This window comes from Tenrec ecaudatus, chromosome 2 (assembly GCF_050624435.1).
Source record: "Tenrec ecaudatus isolate mTenEca1 chromosome 2, mTenEca1.hap1, whole genome shotgun sequence".
NCBI lineage: Eukaryota > Metazoa > Chordata > Mammalia > Afrosoricida > Tenrecidae > Tenrec > Tenrec ecaudatus.
This window is the reverse complement of record NC_134531.1, coordinates 208,420,830-208,440,801: the sequence shown is the minus strand read 5'-3', so window position 1 is coordinate 208,440,801 and position 19,972 is coordinate 208,420,830. Positions and strand designations below refer to the sequence as shown.

The following is a 19,972-nucleotide window of genomic DNA, read 5'->3' as shown; positions in this document are numbered from 1 at the left end:
GACAACAGAGAAGGGGGTGAAGGGAGATGCCGGATAGGGCAAGATATGACAAAATAATAATCTATAAATTATCAAGGGCTCATGAGGGAGGGTGAGCGTGCGGGAGGGGGTAAAAAGAGGCCCGGTTGCAAAGGGCTTAAAAGGAGAGCAAAAGCTTTGGAAATTATTAAGGCAAAGAATGTACACATGTGCTTTATACAATTGATGTATGTATATGTTTGGATTGTGATACGAGTTGTATGAGCCCCTAATAAAATGTTTAAAAAAAGAAAATCAAGAAATCACCACACAAAAAAATCTACAAATGGCTTTCCTGGTTTCAGAGGGAATAGAGGACCATGCTGTGGAGGCCCAACCTTCAAAGACAACTTGGAGTCTATCCCAGGATCCAGGCAAAATCAGGGTAGACTCTGGGTGCAGGCTACTTTGGCAATAAACAAATGGTCAGTTTGGTTAATAACTCCAACCAACAAAAAGGTTCTGTTATTGTTGATTGCCACGGAGTCAGTTGTCATTGCCCCACCCTTAATTATAAGAGAATGAAACATTGCCCAGGCCTGAACCATTGTCATGCTCTTTGATAGGTTTGAACCCATTGTTACATCTACTGGGTCAAACGGGGCTTGCAACCAGTTCAGTCTAGTTCAACCCTCTGCTGAGAACTTGTATTTCCACCAAAAAAATGGACTGAATCAGAATCTAGAATTTAACGACATTCCCAGGTGACTCTTACAGGTCTTATCGGGGATTCTTGTAAGAATCACCTGGGGATTTTGTTCCAGGCTAGATTCAGACTCACATTCTGGACAGGTGGGAACAGAGAGGGCAGGATGTGGGCAGAGGTAAGACACGGGTCCTGCCCTGCTGGGTCATCGTGTGTGTCACAAGCATCCTTGGAATGGCTTGAATTATGAAGTATCTGACTTAAAGCAGGATTCTTGAGATAGTGCCCCTATCTACCACCAGCGAATACAGGTGACCCACACGTGGGCACAGACTGGGAGGACTGAGCAGGGAAGCCCCAAATAATGGTTTTCCACTCCAACTGGCAAGTGAAGAGAAAGCTGGAGAGGGTCCGAAGGAAGACTTCCCCTCGCTGCCTGGACCCTGGGCGGGAAGGAATTGAGATTGTCCTGCTTTGTCGCATTTCAGTTGTCTGGACTGCTTTCTCAAGATGAAGACATGATGTCTTCACTCCCAAGAAGCTCCTCAGGGCCCACCCCCTTCAGTCCTCCCCATTTCCCTGTCCCAAAAGTCCCTCTCCGACACCTGCTCTCTGAGACAAGCCTGCCCTCCCCTGTGCTCTGCCTGGGCCTATGGGAGGGGTGTACACTGTGAGGTTGCTGGCAGATCATTGTCACACGGATACAAAAGTCTGAAGAATCCTGGTTTGGTCTCACGTCTAAGTGAACCAGGAGAACTGTTAGGAATGAGGCACAAGACTGAGGGGCAGGTTTCCAAGTCAAACGAGGAGAGGCAGTTAGTCTTGATGCTTAGGGCCAAACAAGCAAACAAAACAAAACAGAAAATTAAAGTTGTGGGATTAGAAACAAGGAAGACAACAGTTGTGCTTTGTGTTGCCTGGGTGCTCTCAAGACCTGGGTATAAAGGCCGCCCAGTGCAAGGAACCTCCATTTCAGCCTCACCTCCTCCCTGACAGCCACCCCAACCACAGATCCAACATGTGCGACACCAGCTGCTCCTCTGGCTGCCAGGCGGCCTGCTGCCCAGTCCCGTGCTGTGTGCCCAGCGCCTGCTGCTCACCCTCCAGCTGCGGGAGCTCCTGTTGCCGCCCAGTGTCCTGTGTGACTCTGCTGTGCAGGCCCGTGTGCACTGTGGCCACCTGTTGCCAGTCCCCCTGTGGTGCTGCCAGCTGCTGCTCTGGTGGCAGCCAGTCCCCATGTGGACTCGGGTCCTGTGGCCAGGCCTCCTCTTGCAGCCCAGGCTGCTGCGTGCCCACGCCCTGCCAGGCAGCCTGCTGTGTGCCCATCAGCTGTAAGCCTGTGCTGTGTGTGGTCCCCTCCTGCCAGTCCTCCTGTCGCTGCCAGCCCTCCTGTGCACACCTGCTCTGCAGACCTGTCTCCTGCGGCGCCCCCACCTGCTGCTAGAAAATCACATGGATTTCTATTTCTCTGTTATTGTTCTCTCCAATCTGAATCACTGTCAGATGATTAGACCTCGTACGTCTCATCATCAAATCAGTGGTCGATGCTGTACCACGAAAGCTTAATGACCTAAGGAAAAATAAATCTCTCTGCTCCACTACTCCGCTGCCCCCAAGATATTTTCTTCTTGTCTTTTGTTGCCTTGGACCAGCCGATGTTGGGGGTTCTGTGTTAGAGGGGCTCTCCCTGGGCAATCGGTGCCAAGAGAAAGATTGTTGCCCCTTAGGGTGTTGCAAACTTCCTTGGGAAAAAGACGGCTGGGCCTGCTGCCCTCAAAAGGATTCTTCTTTTTCCTCGTGATTGAAATGAAGGTGACTGGGAGAATGGACAGGCAGAATCTGGACAATCCAGCTCGTGTCCAGGTGGCCCCTGGCTCACGGGGATTCCCTGCACAACACAATACTACCCGGTCCCGTATTGGCCCCATGCCAGTTTAAGGATGGAAATGTTGTAACAGGTAAGGGTTATCATTGGCTGGTTTTCAGAAGATCGATAGGTCTTTCTTCCTAGTCCATCTGTCACCTGGAAGCTCCACGGGAACGCGCTCAGCATCATAGCCACACGCACGCTTCCACTGACAGACAGCTGGGAGCTGTGCATGAGGTGCACGGGCCAATCACAAGCCCAGGGATTCCCCCCTGGAGGCCAGAATTCTACCTGCTGAAGGGAGGAGGTGGCAAAGCCTGGACAAGCTACTACCGACGTTCAATTGTCTGAAAGGCTTTCAAATCGAAAAGAGCTTTCTTTGAATATGTCACCTCATGGAACAGAGTCAAGGAGCAGGGAGGAGAACTTCAGCTCAGCAGTAGGAAGAGTTCCCTGAAAGTCAGAGTACCCAGAAATGGAATGTGCACTCAGTGGTGATTTCCCCTTCTAGAAGCTAAGGCTTTCAAATATAAGCCACCCATTCATTCAGCTGCATTCAGGAGATACACAGATTGGAACCAAGCCAAGTGTGCATCAACAGGTGAATGGATAAACCAGTCATAACACTGTCACACATGCAATACAATCCGTAAGAAAAAGGACATTACACAGCAACGTGAATGAACCTCAAAAACATTGCTTGGGCTGAGAGAAGCCACGGATAAAGGAAGATACACTATGCGATTCCATCTGTAGGAAGTGCTGGGTGAAACTAACCTAACACGGTGAGATGGCCTGGGAAGGACCCCGGGGGAAACTTCTGAGGTATGGCCAAATCCAGTGTCTTGATAGAGGCTGGAAAGCAGGTCACGTTCTAGCTCCTGATGGTGTCTGGGCACATGGCTGAGTTTTGTTTTCTTGTCAGGTCTGGGTAGGTGGTCACGTCTTGGGACTTCATGAGGTCTGAGTTACCCATGCATGCGTATTTGCCAATATTCACTATATATTACTTTGAAGATACATTTCATTTCACACGTAAACATATTGAACTCTCATTCGTGGTCATTTACCCTAAAGTGTTTAAGGACGAAGTACACTGACATCTGCAACTTACTTTGAAATGCATCAAGCAATAAGAAGAACTGATAGTTGGGTAGAGGGGTGGTTGGATGACTAGCTATGTATAAAGCAACATGTCAGCGAAAGACTCTCTGGAACATTCCCTGAAGATGGAGAAGCATACAGGAGGCAGAGTTATGAAAATGTTTTAGACACAACCTAACACCTTGAAGATATGAATCACTGTGCCTGGAGATAAGGACACCCCAAGGCCAATCAACATACATGGCTCACAAAGACGACAGTGTTCCGCATCCTACTGTGGTGAGTTGGGACTAGGATCTCAAAAGCTCATGGGCACTAAGCAAGAGTTGCAATGACAGGTCTCTCCCTGTGTAGAGGAAAGCTGAATGAAGAAAACCAAAGAGATTGGAACAACTAGTCCGATGGACTAATAGACCACCTGAATACTAGTCTCCAATGCCGTGAAACCAAAAGAAGTAGATGGCACCGGGCTACTGCTCCCAACTACTCTGACAGGGGTCACGTTAGGAGGTCCTGGGTAGAGCTGGGGGAAATGGGGAGCAAAATCAAAAAAACATACCAGGCTTGCTGATCAGATGGACACGGATGGAACCCCTGAGAACAGAGCCTGTAGTCACCCTTCAGGTTTGGAATCAAACTCATCCCCATGGCTCAGTGTTCAGCCAATCAATCCAGAGAAACTCACTGTGACCAAATCAATCCTGACTCACAAGTCTTCTATCACTGACATTGTAATCCATGAGATGAAACAAATGTGTGTGAATTGTTGCATGGAAAACTGATCTGCTCTGTAAACCTTTACCTAAATCAACTTAAAAAGCTTTTTTTACGTTTGCTTGTGTTTTATTTATTACTTTTTTAAACATTTTATTAGGGGCTCATACAACTCTTATCACAATCCATACATATACATACATCAATTGTATAAATCGCATGTGCACATTCTCTTCCCTAATCACTTTCAAAGCATTTGCTCTCCACTTAAGCCCTATGCATCAGGTCCTCCTTGTTCCCCTCCCTCCCTGCTCCCCTCTCCCTCATGAGCCCCTGACAATTCATAAATTATTATTTTGTCATAACTTGCCCTATTCGGCGTCTCCCTTCACCCCCTTTTCTGTTGTCCTTCCCCAGGGAGGAGGTCACGTGTAGATCCTTTTAATCGGTTCCCCCATTCCAACACACTCACCCTCTACTCTCCCAATATTGCCCCTCACACCCTAGTCCTGAAGGTATCATCCACCCTGGATTCCCTGTGCCTCCAGCTCCTATCTGCACCAGTGTACAACCTCTGATCTATCGAGACTTGCAAGGTAGTATTCGGATCATGGTGGGGGGGAGGGAGCATTTAGGAATTGCGGGAAAGCTGTATTCTTCATCGGTCCTACATAGCACGCTGACTGACTCGTTTACTCCCCTAGATCTCTCTCTGAGGGGATCTCCAGTGGCCAAAAAATGGGCTTTGGGTCTCCACTCTGCACTTTCCCCTTCATTCACTATGGTAAGATTTTGTTTTTTGGATGATACCTTATACCTGCTCCCTTCGACACCTCGTGATCGTACAGGCTGGTGTGCTTCTACCCTGTGGGCGTTGTTGCTTCTGAGCTAGATGGCCGCTGGTTTACCCTCAAGTCTTTAAGACCCCAGACACTATCTCTTTTGATAGCCGGGCACCATCAGCTTTCTTCGCCACATTTCCTTATGCACTACTTTATCCTCAGCGATAAAAAGCTTTCTGGTGTTTTTTGTTAGTGGTAGAATGTACGGGTGAGCATATGGATGCTTCCTTTTCAGTTCTTTCCACATTTCTATATTTGAAAATATTCACAATAAAGTGAAAATTAAAGGAGCTAAGAACAATAGTAATACCTTCAGGAACAGGGGTGTGAGGGGCAATACTGGGAGAGTAGAGGGTGAGTGGGTTGGAAAGGGGGAACCGATTACAAGGATCTACATGTGACCTCCTCCCTGGGGGACAGACAACAGAGAAGGGGGTGAAGGGAGATGCCGGATAGGGCAAGGTATGACAAAATAATAATAAATTATCAAGGGCTCATGAGGGAGGGTGAGCGCGTGGGAGGCGGAAAATAGAGGACACGATGCAAAGGGCTTAAGTGGAGAGCAAATGCTTTGGAAATGATTAAGGCAAAGAATGTATAGATGTGCTTTATACAATTGATGTATGTATATGTTTGGATTGTGATACGAGTTGTATGAGCCCCTAATAAAATGTTTAAAAAAAGAAAATCAAGAAATCACCACAAAAAAATCTACAAATGGCTTTCCTGGTTTCAGAGGGAATAGAGGACCATGCTGTGGAGGCCCAACCTTCAAAGACAACTTGGGGTCTATCCCAGGATCCAGGCAAAATCAGGGTAGACTCTGGGTGCAGGCTCCTTTGGCAGTAAACAAATGGTCAGTTTTGTTAATAACTCCAACCAATAAAAAGGTTCTGTTATTGTTGATTGCCACGGAGTCAGTTGTCATTGCCCCACCCTTAATTATAAGAGAATGAAACATTGCCCAGGCCTGAACCATTGTCATGCTCTTTGATAAGTGTGAACCCATCTGCTCTGTAAACCTTTACCTAATTCAACTTAAAAAGCTTTTCGATGGTTTTTGTGTTAGTGGAAGAATGTGGGTGAGCATATGGATCCTTACTTTGCTGTTCTTTCTACTTTTCTATATTTGAAAATATTCACAATAAAATTAAAGTAGCTAAGAACAATAGTAATTAATTAACTTGAAATCACTTCAGTTTTTTTTTAAAAATCTACAAATGGCATTCCTGGTTTCAGAGGGAATAGAGGCCCATGCTGTGGAGGCCCAACTTTCAAAGAGAACTTGGGGTCTACCCCAGGATCCAGGCAAAATCAGGGTAGACTCCAGGTGACCAATTGTGAAAGATGTCCATTTTTAAGGTCAACTCTCAAATGGACTCGAGACCCCTAGTTTCGGTAGATAGACTGAGATCACCATCTCTCACCCGACCTCCATATGACCGGAGGCATGGGAAAGAAGTCAGTGCAAGAGTGAATGGGATTGTGCAGCAAATGAAATGTTACAGATGGAATTACATCCTCTCCTAACCTAAACACGAGGGGTTATGTAATCCCATTTGCGATGGGTTGTTTTTGTGATGTTAGTGAGGCAAGATTTGTATAGGACGTGTTTTGAATTCATCTTTATGGAGATTTAAAAGAGATTAAATAAGTAAGTGAAAGTGGCAGAGATGCTAAGACAGATGCCAAGACATAAGCTCTCCAAAGAGCCAGGAAGCAGAAACTAAAGGAACAAGAACTTTCCACCGGAGCCAAAAGAGAGAGAAAGGCTTCCCCTAGAACCAGTGCTCTGAAATCAGACTTCTGACCTCCTACACTGTCAGAAAATGCATTTCTGCTGTTAAAACCACCCCCTCTGCTGGTCCCATGAGAGCACTAGATAACTGAGACAAATGGAAAGTACAGGAGAATGCGTTGACAACAAGAGGGGACCATACCTCTGACTCCTACCTGGCCCCGGTGCTCCCCATCAGCTTTGCTCCCAGTGGAAGGCAGCAGGAGGTTTGGTCTGTGATAGAGAGTGGGTTGAAGGTCTGAACATGGAGTACCTGGCCAGGTTCTTCCATGGTAGACTGCCTGGGAGTGCCATTCACCTCCAGGTACCGACAATGATTATCACTAGGAACATTTAACACTTCGCCTGGGGATGCCAGGCTCTAAGGGGGACATTGATACCTGTGTTAGTTACATAATCTCCTGTCAACTTGCAAAGGAGTTGAGTCTAGGGTGTCAATCAGGTCGCAGTTTGATGACCTCATTTGGAGGCACAATGGAGATAAAATAGCTCACTGGAGGGCAGACAGATTCTCTGCCTCATCTTCCTTCTGACAAGACACATGGAGCTATGCTGATGGCAGCCAGAGCCTTGGAGCTGGAGGAACCTCGTGGAAACCCATGCCAGCACTAAGATACCTTCACCACCACTGGATCCATAAGACTTTCCACCCACTGCCCTGTGATCTTCCTGCACTCAGCATCATTGCATGTGTTGCGTGAATCTGAAAAGGAATTTACAGACTGGTGTCTGACATATGAGCTAATATCTGACGTATGGACTTGACCTGAACTGGGCTGGGATATTTTCTTAATATAGAACTACTCTTTTATATAAAGCTCTTTTTTATGCACATATGAGTGTCTATGAATTGGTTTCTCTAGTTCACCCAGACTAACACAAAACCCCAAGAACCCTGTGTCCTCAGTTTGGCAAATGGGTGCCCATATATCTTATTCTACCTTGATGGAAGGACTGTATGTCAACTTCCCCAGCGCAGGGAGAATTTCCCTAACAGAAGAAGAATCAAACAACATTCTGACACCCAGCATATGAGGCTAGCCATCGAATGAAGAATAAAGACCAAGTTAAACACATGCACACATAAACATATACCCAGAGGAGACAATATCTAAGGAAAAGATCTTTAAAAAGAATCTACTCAGAGACTTTTAGGAAGATATTACAACCACAAAGAATAAGATGCTCTAAAAAGAACAACTGGGAAACTTACCAAAAAGCGGTTATATTTTCAACAAAAATGGTCATATTTTCATTTCAATATCAACGATCTTAGAAGCAAAATATGATTCATTTAAGATGAAACAGGAGGATTTTAAAGCGAGGTGGAGAAATTTCCCCGGTGTAGAACAAAAAGCCAGAGACGGGGAGTGCAAGAAACTACCAGAAGTGACAGCCCGGGGAGTAACCTCTCACGTGGGAGATTTCCTGAAAGAGGACGGCAGAAGGCAAACAGGTAAATCGCATGGAACCTTCTCCAAAGCTGTAGACACGTGTCTTCAGGCTGAAAAAGCCGACTGATGACAAGAAAAGTGATGGAAGAAACCCAGAAATGCCCTGATCGTGCCACAGAACGTCAAGGAAAATGAGTCACTCCAAAAAAGTGTCTGAAGCTTAAAACAAAAAACGTTTCCTACAAAAAAGTAAGAATCAGATTGGCATCAGACTTGTCATCACAGCTGCGGTTGCCACAGACCCAGACAGCATAGCTCACCGCTTCCTGGTGACGCAAATCCACCCAAGGTCCCCAATACGGATCTGCTACAAATTAGCAGGTGGAGTAGGAAAACGTGTAAACAGCCCTTTAAATGAGCAAAACACAGGACAGCAAATTAATTGGTACAACATCTCCTTAGTGAGCGTGTGTGTTTTGCAAAGCTGTTTGCTGTTGGTATGGTGGGCGCCATTGAACTTGTTCCAACTCATCGTGCCCCTGTGCAAAAAAGAAGCAAACACCGCGGTGGGCTCTGGCGGCTACTGTCTTCACAGGTGTTTATGGTTGCAGCGAGTGTGGTTTCTCAACTTAAGGGTAAAATGGGGATTCCAGAGATTTGTCAGTTTGTCCTCCAATCATCCAGGCCCATCCTCACCTGCCCTGCTTCTTCCCCATCCCCTCTCCTTCCTGCTTTAATCTAGACCCACTAAGACCCTTATTTTTCTTCCTTAGGTTTGTCTGCGTTCCCAAGTCCTCTGGCCTTCTGGAGTCACCAGTACTGTGCACATAAATTAGCAAGATGGACCCTTGAAAGGTTGGGGGGAGGCCTACCCAGTGCCTGCTACCATTCTAGAGACTTTCACGGCAATTCATTTTCTCTGGGACCCTTCTCCCCATGCCCACAAACTGGAGACAAGCCGTGCCTGCCCCCGCACAAAGCTCAGGCTCTGGCACTTTGTCTCCCAAAGCACCTCTTCTCGAAAAGTATGGGCAAAAGAAAAAAAAAAGAAAAGTATGGAACAGCCATCCATGGCTGATATGTAAGTGGAGGCTGAAGCTGAAGAAAATGCAACACGTCCACAGGAGCTAGCATACGACCTTGAGTCTGTCCCACCTGAATATCGAGAACATCTCAAGAGCAGAGTTGACACACTGGACACTAATGACAGAGACCGGATGAGCTGCGGGGACATCAAGACCATCATCCGTGAAGAAAGCAGAAGGCCATTAAACAGACAGGAAAGAAAGAAAAGATCAAAGGGGATGTCAGATGAGGCTCTGAAACATGCTGTTAACGTCGAATTGCTAAAGCAAACGGAAGAACTCAAGGAGCCCAGGAGAAAATTTCAAAGGGCAGCTCGAGAAGACAAAGAAAAGTATTAAGACTAAATTGTGCAAAAGCCTCGAATTAGAAAACCAGAAGGGAAGAACATGCGCAGCATATCTGAAACCGAGAACTCAAGAAAAATGGCAAGCCTTGAGCTGCAATCTTGAAAGATTCCATAGGCAAAATATGGAATGATGCAGGAAGCATCAAGGGAAGATGGAAAGAACACACAGAGCCACTGTCTCAAAAAGAACTAGTCAACGGTCCACCATTTCAGGAGCCAGCGTGTGAGCAAGAACCAGTGGTGCTTAAGGAAGAAGCTCCAACTGCACCAAGTGCATTAGTCAAAAACAAGGCTTCAAGGTTGATGGAGTGCCCGCTGAAATGTTTCAGCAAGCTCAAGAAGCACTGGAAGCATTCACTCGGCTATGCCAGGAAATTTGGAAGACAGCTACCTGGCCAACCGACTGGAAGAGATCCATATGTGTGCCATTCCAAAGATACATGACCCTGCAGAATGCTCAGTCTATAGAACGATACCACTGTTATCACACACAAGCACCTTTGTACATGCGATCACCCAACCAGGGTTGCGGCAGCATTTCAATAGGGAGCTGCCAGGGGTTCAGGCCAAATGCACAAAGGATATCATTGCTGATGCCAGGCGGATCTTGACTCAAAGTGGAGAATACCCCAAAGATGTTTACTTGTGTTTCACTGACCACGCAAAAGCATTGGGCTGCGTGGACCATAGTACACTGTGGATAACCTTGAGGAGGAAAAAGATGTGCATCAATCATAGGAGGTTGTATCCTCTCACCATACTCGTTCAATCTGTGTGCTAGCAAATCATCAGAGAAACTGGACTATATGAAGAAGCATTCGGCATTGGGATAGGAGGAAGGCATTACTAACAACTTGTGGTATGCAGAAAATGCAGCCTTGCTTTCTGAACGTGAGGAGGAAGTGAAGCACTTGCTGATGAACATCGAGGATTGTAGGCTTCCATGTGGATTATAATTCAATGTAATGAAGCCAAAATCCTCACAACTGGACCAATACATAATATATCGTGAGAAAGGTTGAAGTTGTCAAGGATTTTGTCTTACTTAGATTCCCAATCAATGTTCAGGAGAAAAGACATGTGTCATGAGGTAAATCTGCTGTTCAAGACTTCTCTAGAGTCTTGAAGAGCAGGAGGACTCGGGTGCTCCTGACCCAAGCTATGGTATTCTCCATTGCATCATATGCATGTGAAAGTTGGACATTGAATTAAAATGACCATAGATAAAGTAGATGCATTTGAATTGTGGTGCTGGAGGAAAATATTGAAAGTACCATGGATGGCTAAAAAGACAAACAGATCTGTATTGGAAGATGTAAGGCCAAAGTGTTCCTTAGAGGCAAAGATGGCAAGACTTCTTTGGACATCTTGTCAGAAGAGACCAGTCCCTGGAGAAGGACATCACGTTTGGTAAAGCGGAGGGATGGCAAAAATGAGGAAGGCCTTCAACGAGATTGACACAATGTCTGTATCAATAGGTTCACACACAGGCGGAATTGTGGGGATGGTGCAGGACTGGGCACTGTTTCATTGTTATACGTAAGGTCGCTCTGGGTCAAAGTCAACTCGATGGCACTTAACAACAAGGACAATGACTCCCATAAGGTGTTGCAGTCTCAGAAACCCACAGGGACAATTTTCCTCTGCCCTGTAGGATGCCCGTGCATGAGAATGGATTCAATGGCAGAGAGTTTATTTCTGTTTCTGGTTTTATTTTTGAGAAAGTCCTACAGAGTGCACTTTTCCTCTGAGAGACATGGATGGGGTCACTGGGAGTCAAGGCTGACCAGACAGCAGCTGGCTCTCCTTTGTCGGTCTCCAGTCCCCGATCCCCCAGTATCTACAGTGCACTGGCTCTACCCCATTTCTCAGTTGTCTGTCAGTCCACGCCCTCTCAACAGCCGGCTCAAGCCCCATTTCTCAGTTGTGCATCAGTCCACGCCGTCTCACCACTTTAACAGAATCGGGAGTGGGCTTTGGCTGTTGGTTTGGGAAGGGGGTTTTCCGGTTGACGTCCTGCGGGTCTCTGTTCTAGGGCAGCAGAGTTACGTGGTTAAAGATGTAGCATGCTGGGTTCCAAGCTGATGACACTGCTAGCTTGTGCCTTTCAAAAAGTGGACTGAACTCAACTGCCGTCGAATCCATTCTAACTCAGGATCACGTTATAGGACACAGTAGAAGGGCCCCTGTGGGTTTCTGAGACTGTAACTCTTGTTTAAAAAAATAATCATTTTATTGGGGGCTCTCACAGCTCTTAATACAATCCATCCATCTATCCATTGTGTCAAGCACCTTTGTACATATGTTACCATCATCATTTTCAAAACATTTTCTTTTTGTACTTGAGCCTTTGGTATCAGCTCCTCATTTTTTCTCCATCCCTCCCCATCTTCCCTCCCTCATGAATTCTTGATACTTTATAAATTATTATTTTTCATATCTTACACCAACCACTGTGTCCCTTCACCCACTTGTCTGTTGACCGTCTCCCTGGGAGGGCATTAATATGTCGATCATTGTGATCGGTTCCCCTATCTCCCCCCACCTTCCCTTTACCCTCCTGGTATCCCTCCTCTCATGATTGATCCTGAGGGGTTCATCTGTCCCAGATTCCCTGGGTTTTCAGCTCTGATCTGTACCCCTGTGCATTGAAAGAGGCTATACCTCGTATGGGAGATGAAAGTCTCTTCTTTCTCCAAGAGTGGCTGCTGGTTTCAAGTTGACCTTGTGGTTAACAGCCTCCTACAGACGCCCTATGGACAGTATTTAATTGCACCTTAGTATCCCAGCCTATAGGAGAAAGATTACTTTGCACTCCTGTAAGATGCCATGTCTCAGAAACCCACGGGGACAGTTCTACCCTGTTCTAGAGGGTCGCTGTGAGGTGACATCAACTTGATGATTGGTGGTGGGTCAGTCCCTGTCTGTAAAACGGGCATACTCAAAACATCACTGGTCAGGTGTTCACGCACCTACTCAATGGTTCCTGGCACATAACAAGAACTGGGATGACATATGTACCACAAAAATGAAAATAAAGACAGCTCCCAAGCTGTTCGGAGGCTATGGATTCAAAAGAGGCGTTCGTCCCGGAATAAAGAGCTTGGGGGAGCCAGAGGGACAAAATGGGCTCTTTTTCAACTGAACGGTGAAAGGATAGTAAGACGTCACAGAAGGCAGGTCAGACATGACAGTCAGGGGTGCCGCCCCGTGGTCCCAAGAGCAGGAGGGCTCCCTCCCTCCCCCACACATCCCCACCCCAAGCAGCACCCCTTGCACGGCTTCCTCTTTTATGAGCTGGGCTGTGTGTTGTGGGTCCATGACGGGTGTCCTCGAGGGACTGTTTGCTCCAAACCAGGAAAGAAGCCCCCGGGGCCCTCTGTTGGGACAACACACAACTCAGAGGGATATAAAAGGCCCAGAGCTCCTCACACACACACTCACACTCACACCCTCACTCACCCATCCACTCACTCACTCACCCCTCCTCCTGCTCCACCTCCTCCTCCTCTACCACCTCACCTTCTCCCACCCACCCACCTACCATGTCCATCTGCTCCAGTGACCTGAGCTATGGCAGCCTAGTCTGCCTGCCTGGTTCCCCTGAGTCTTGCACCGGCTCCTCCTGGGAGGTGGACGACTGCCCTGAGAGCTACTGTGAGCCCTCCTGCTGCACCTCCTCCTGCTGTGCCCCCACCTGCTGTGTCCCCTCCTGCTGCCAGTCCTCCTGCTGTGCCCCCACCTGCTGTGTCCCCTCCTGCTGCCAGTCCTCCTGCTGTGCCCCCTCCTGCTGTACCTCTACTTGTTGCTCCCCTACCTGCTATGTCCCCCTCTGTTGTGCTCCTACCTGCTGTGCCCCGGCCCCTTGCCTGACTTACATCTGCACCCCTGTGAGCTGTGAGTCCAGTCCCTGCTGCCAGGAGGCCTGTGTATCCAGCCCCTGTCAATCAACCTGCACCAGCTCCTGTGGGCCCTCCTGCTGCCAGCCCACCTGCTGCACACTCTCCCCTTGCTGTGTGACCCTCTGCTGTACACCCGTCTGCTGCAAGCCCGCCTGCTGTGTGCCCGTCTGCTGTGGGGCAGGTCCCTGCTCATCCTCCTCATGCTGCCAGCCCTCTCCGTGTGGGTCCTCCTGCTGCAAACCCTCCTCCTGCATGTCCCTCATCTGCCAACCTGTGTGCAAACCTGCCTGCTGTGCCCCTGCCTCCTCCTCCATGTCCCTGCTCTGCTGCCCTGCCTGTCCCCGCCCAGCCTGCTGTGGGGGCCAAAAGTCCTGCTGAATGGGAACGCCATCCCTGGTGCCTTCAGGAACTGCCTCTTACCAATTGGAGAGATGGGCTGACAGATCCTTCCTTCCCTGAGCCCACGAGGGGTTCTCTGCAGCTCTAGACAACATACCTGTATCCACCACCTCCTCTCCCTGGAGCCTGGGGTCATCAGGTCTCTGCACTGGCCGTGGGGTAGGGTGGGGAAAGTGTCTCCTTTCCTGGGGAGCTGCTCTGGATCAACTGGGTCCACCCCAGGAATCTGCTTGGAAAACTAATAAACTCACTCAACCTGGATGAGGCTTTGCTTTCTCTGGTCATATCTAGTTGCATCTAGGACCAGTGGGAGACGTGGTTTCCCATTCCCCCCATGCCTGGTCACAGCCTGATGCCTCCCCAACCCTCCCCGAGAGAGCCCCCTGACACGCACTGCAGTAGCCTGCTGTCCAATACCTACCCACCAAGCCTGTTTGGTGCCTGGGATGGGGGACACCATAACAGCCTCACCTTTAGTTCCGCTACCCTGGTCCCTTCTCAGAGGCCACCCTGTGAAGCGTGCCGTCCCAGGCACACTTCAGGCGACTGCTCTCAGGGGTTCTCTGAAGAGTCCTCTCAGCACCTGTGAGGAAGGGGCTGCTGGAGGACACAGAAACAGGGTCTCCTGGGGCAGAGAGAGGAGCAGATACAGGGGCTCTGCCCTCTGCCCAGTCTGAGGTCCAGTCTCAAGAGCCCCCCAAGGCTGTTCCTCCTCCTCGTGCTCAGAAAACAGCCCCCCACCTTTCTTCACCTAGAACCTCACTCCCTGCGGCACTGTGGAGTGACCTGTGACCACTGGAAGAAGTTCCATAAACCAGGCACTTAGTCTCTCAGTTCTGGAGGCTAGAAGTCTAACGCCAAGGTGTCCGCAGGGTCCTGTTCCCTCTGGAGGCTCTGGGGGAGGGCCCTACCTGATCTCTCCCAGTTTCTGGTGGCTCCCAGTAATCCTGGGCATTCTTTGGCTTGCAGCCACCCTACTCTAATCCTGCCTCCACCTCCCCATGCCCGACTCCCCTCTGTGTATCCCTGGGTCGTCAAATCCTCCTCTCCTAATAGGGACACAATTCGTGGGATGTAGAGGCCACTTCCGTCTGATAGGACCTCATCGGAGCTGGATTTCATCCATAAGACCCTTTTCCCATCATCGGGGTCTGGAACTGAGACTCGCCCCTGTGGTAGAATAAGATCAAAGGGCAGCCTTTACCCAAGGACAACGCCCAGAGGGTCAGCAGAGAGGGAGGGACGGGAACAGGAAACACTGAGAGGAAGCAGGATGCGCAGTGGCACGTGGAGGGGCTTGCAATGGACAAGTCGAACCAAAACGTGTTATAAACTGTTGGATGTAAAACTGATGATTGGCTCTGGATACTTTTGCTCAAATCACGATAAAAAGTTTTTTAAAGAGATCTATTTCCAGTGAGATCATGCCATTCACAGGTCTGTGTGGACATGAATTTGGGGTCATAACTCAATCCACTGTAGACACCTTCTACTTGGACTGCAAGTATCCCCAAGTCTTTTCTAATCTGAATTAAGCTAAACTCCACTCCTACCTGACAGGTTCATAAACACCCTGCTCCCACCTGAGGAAGCTCCCTTAAGTCGCCCTTGGCTCCACTGCTACCCCCTCTTCCCCTACTGCCTGCCCTGAGGGGGTCCTGCAGACATCACATCAGTCCCTACTCATCCCTGCCTTGTGCCCTTCTCTGTAGAGCCAGGCCTACCAACGCCTTCCCACTCAATTCTCTCCTGCCCACTCTCTTCTTCCTTGCCCTCTTCCTCATCAACCCCGGAACCAGCATTCTTCCACACTTAATAAGTTGATTTTGGCCCCAGTTTTCTGTAACCTGATTATTACAAACCAGCTAGCAGCCCCCAGGCCCTATACCACCTGAGATGTCTCCCAAATGTGGCCATCTGTGGAGGTGAACTAGCTTCTTCCTCTCCCTGCCCCTCCCCTACAGTTACTCTCCCTCTATCCTCATCCTTAGTTCCTGGGCACTGCGGCTCAGCCACCAAAGATGTCCTCCTTCCCACCAGGTACACTGGGGCCTGTCACTGGCCCTGGTGGCATCACCATTCCCAGAGCTCAGGCCATCTGTGACTCTACCCTGGTTTTCTAAATGACACCTGAGTGACATCAACTTGGTGGGTTCAGCTATGGACCCCAGCTTTCATTCTCTGCCAACAGCTGGCTCAGATAGGAATGCCACGCGGGACCAATGCATCCGAAAGACTGGGCCTGTGGGCTCCTGCCAGAGTTCTTTGAGGAAGACAGTGGCTCCTTGGTCCTGCAGAAGTCAATTCTGGAGACAGATGCTGAAGAACTTGGCAATTCAGGAGGACTCCCCCTTCCAGAAGTCAGGCCTGGATGGCACAAACAATTAAGCATCAAACTACTAGCCAAAAGTTTGGCGGTTTGAACCCACCCAGGAGTGGCTTGGAAGAAAGGCCTGGTAGCCTGCTTCGGAGGCCTTCTGCTTGGCACACTTGGGGCATCATGAGTGGAAGTCACCTTGAGGGCCATAAACAACAGCAGCTTCCTTTCGGGGCACTGCCGTTGCACTGGCTGGAGAGGCTAGCATCGATGCTTCACCCAGGAGCAAGGTGCACTGGGAAGGAGCTGCCCTAGGGGGGGGCGGGGGGGGGGCGGCAGCTGCCATGCCCCATCCCTGGTCTCTCAACCTGAAGGGCTGGTAAGAGGCGTCTGGGATAACTGGGAAGAGTCAAGAGAACAGAGACATCCAGATATGTTCTTGTGTTTAGTAGTTATGTAGTCCCAGAGGAAGAATGTCCTACACATCATAATCAGACTCTCCAATTCCAAGGAAAAGAGGAGGACCCTGAGGGCAGCTCGAGAAAAGAGAACAGTTGCCTGCAGAAGAAAACCAATAAGGGTGGGCTCACACATCTCAGCAGGAACCAGGCAGACACGAAGGCAATGGAGTGACAGACATAAAATTCTGACGGGGAAAAAAAGTGATAGGGAAGGTGGACACTAGGTGTTGCAGGCAGGAGAAAGCACCTCCAAGATTTTGATAAGGGCTTTGATTGTGTTGTTTATGTTATGGGGCTTGGTTTCCTAGCCCTGCTGTAACAGAGGTACCACAAGCACGTGATTTTGGAAAACAGAAATTAGGTTTCTCATAGTTCAGGACAACAACTCAGAGCAAGTTCTCCGTGATGTGAATTCCTTCCTGGTCCATAGTTATGAGTACCCCTGGGTTCCTTGACTTGTCGACAATGGTATTGTCAGGTGCCTTCCAGTCAGCGCTGACTCGTGGCATGTTTACATACAGCAGAAGGAAACAGTGTCCCGTCCTATGCCATCCTCACAAACATTGCTGTGCTTGAACTCATCGAGTCACTGTGTCAAGTCACTGTGTAGACTAGGCCCTCCTTCTTTTTCAATGATCCTATACCAGCGATTGGTACCCCCTAAAGACATGCCCAAAGAAAGTGAGATAAAGTCTCTCCACCCTCACTGCTAAGGAGCATCTTTGTTGTATTTCTTCTAAGATGCGTCTGTTCTTCTGGCAGGTTGTCGTATGTGGACATACTATCTTTTCCTCGGCAGCACCACAATTTACTGTAAATGTGTCAATTATTCAGGCTTCCTTCTCATTGCCCGGCTTTTGCCTGCGTATTAGCTGTCTGAGAATACCATGGCTTAAGTAATTTCCCTTAGAAGATAGCCAAAGCTTCATCCCTAAAACCTGTGATGGTGACCCTCCATGCGTAAAGAGAACTTTGTAGATGTGATTAAATGTACAAATGTCCTTATAAGAGGCAAGCAGAGTTGGCACACACAGAGAAGAGGAGCAAATGATGTGACCAGGGAGGCCAAGACTGGAGTGGTGCAGCTGCAAGCCAATGAGCGCCTGGGGCCACGAGATGCTCTTGCCTGCTGACACCTTGATTTGGGCTCAGTGATATTGATTCTGAACCTCTGGTCTCCAGCTTTCCTCTGATTTTAAACCACTCCATTTGTACTCATTTGTTACAGCAGCCACAGGAAACTGAGACGACTGTGAATGATAAGCATTGCTTTCATCACTCCCGAGTATTCTGATTTCAATTTCAATACCATTGAGACAATGACAGGAACTGAAACTCCCAGCCTCCCAGCCCACCAGCGGTTCAAGTGTCCTCTACTCTGAAGTCTGGGGCCGGCCACAGGCACCTGCTGCCTCCACCAGCTCCACCTGTGCCTCCTTCACATGCCTATTACCTCCCCTCATCTTAAGCATACATGGGTACCTGCCAGCTTCCCCCAGGGGAGGCACCCTCCCTGAGCCCAGGCACCATACTTTTGTCCCAGCACCTGGCAGTGCCCAGCACACATAAGGGATTGCTGGCTGGATCCATGAGCAATGGCCTGGGTAGGTATGCCAAGGCCATGGACAGAGCTCTGGCTCAACCCAAGTAAAAAACGAGTAGGCATCTGTGAGCCCAGGTGAAGAGGAGACAGCGGGAATCAGAAACATTCTTGCCTACAAAAGCTCCCGCAAGCTTCTGAGACCCAGCTCTGGAACCACTGGGGCACCCTACTCACCCCTCATCTGGCCCACCCATTTGGCCACCCTGCCAACTCTTGACCCTCATAGGGATAGGCCCCCAAACCACTGGGACTTTTAAAGCTAGGCAGCATCTTCAGGAAAAATAAACCACCCTAATGAGTGATCCCGGAACTGTCTTGGACATCAACCAGGAAGAGGAAGGGCATCTGGGAGTCTTTGTTGGGACAACACACAGCACAGAGGGATATAAAACCCCTACAGCCCAGAGCTCCTCACACAATCACACTCACACCCTCCTCACTCATACTCTCCTCTCAGCTCACTTCCTCCCACCCACCATGGCTGACACCTGCTGCTCCAGGACCTGTGTTCCAGCTGGGTCTACCAGGTCCATCTGCTCCAGCGACAGGAGCTATGGTAGCCGAGTCTACATGCCCAGGAGCTATGGCAGCCATGTCTGCATGCCCAGTGCTCGTACTGGTCCCTCCTGGGAGGTGGATGACTGCCCAGAGAGCTACTGTGAGCCTCCCTGCTGCACCTCCTCCTGCTGCCAGTCCTCCTCCTGCTGTGCTGCCACCTGCTGTGCCCCCTCCTGCTGCCAGTCTTCCTGCTGTGCCCCAGCCTCCTGCCTGACCCTCATCTGCAGTCCTGTGAGCTGTGGGGCCAGCCCCTGCCAATCAGGCTGCACCAGCTCCTGCGGGCCCTCCTGCTGCCAGACTGCATGCTGTACGCCCATCTGCTGCAAGCCAGTCTGCTGCACACCTGTCTGCTGCAAGCCAGTCTGCAGTACACCTGTCTGCTGCAAGCCAGTCTGCTGCAAGCCAGTCTGCTGTACTCCTGTCTGCTGCAAGCCAGTCTGCTGTACTCCTGTCTGCTGCACACCCATTAGCTGTGTGCCTGCCTGTTGTGGGGCTACCTCCTGCTCAGCCCCCACTTGTTGCTAGGCCCCTACCTGCACCCCTTCATGCTGAAGATGTTCCTCCTGTATGTCCCTGCTCTGCAGCCTCTGCTCCATCCTGGTCTGCTAAAGCTCCTCATCCGGCCACCAGCCCTGCTGCTGACTAGGAGGATTCCCCTGCCCAGCTGAGTAATAGGAGCCACCCCACCATGCTGACCACAGAGCACTTTCAGGATTTAAGTCAGTGAAGTTTCGGTCCAAGTCTCAGTGTGAAGGCTAACTGACTTCAGACCCCAACAAACACAGTTCAGGCCGTCTGACAGCTCAGCACACCGAAACATGTGCGATATCACCAAACCATTTTGTGGGCAAGGAAGTATCCCAGAATGCTGTAGTAGCCATGGCTACCTACTCCGGCCCCTGCACCATCTTGTAGCC

General features: G+C 49.3%; 2 protein-coding genes across 2 annotated transcripts; both read left to right on the top strand.

Annotated features, from left to right (window-relative positions):
- Positions 1-13,360: 13,360 nt before the first annotated feature.
- LOC142440471 (uncharacterized) lies at positions 13,361-14,095 on the top strand. The gene has a single exon (XM_075542895.1). It carries the CDS (start codon positions 13,361-13,363, stop codon positions 14,093-14,095), a length of 735 nt encoding a protein of 244 aa, XP_075399010.1.
- Positions 14,096-18,974: 4,879 nt separating this feature from the next.
- Positions 18,975-19,664, top strand: LOC142440470 (uncharacterized). The gene is given in 1 exon segment (XM_075542894.1): positions 18,975-19,664. A coding segment is annotated over 1 exon segment (690 nt).
- The last annotated feature ends 308 nt before the right edge of the window (positions 19,665-19,972 follow it).

Excerpts from the sequence above, each read along its gene's own strand:
- LOC142440471 (XM_075542895.1), top strand. The coding sequence starts at position 13,361 with ATGTCCATCTGCTCCAGTGACCTGAGCTATGGCAGCCTAGTCTGCCTG.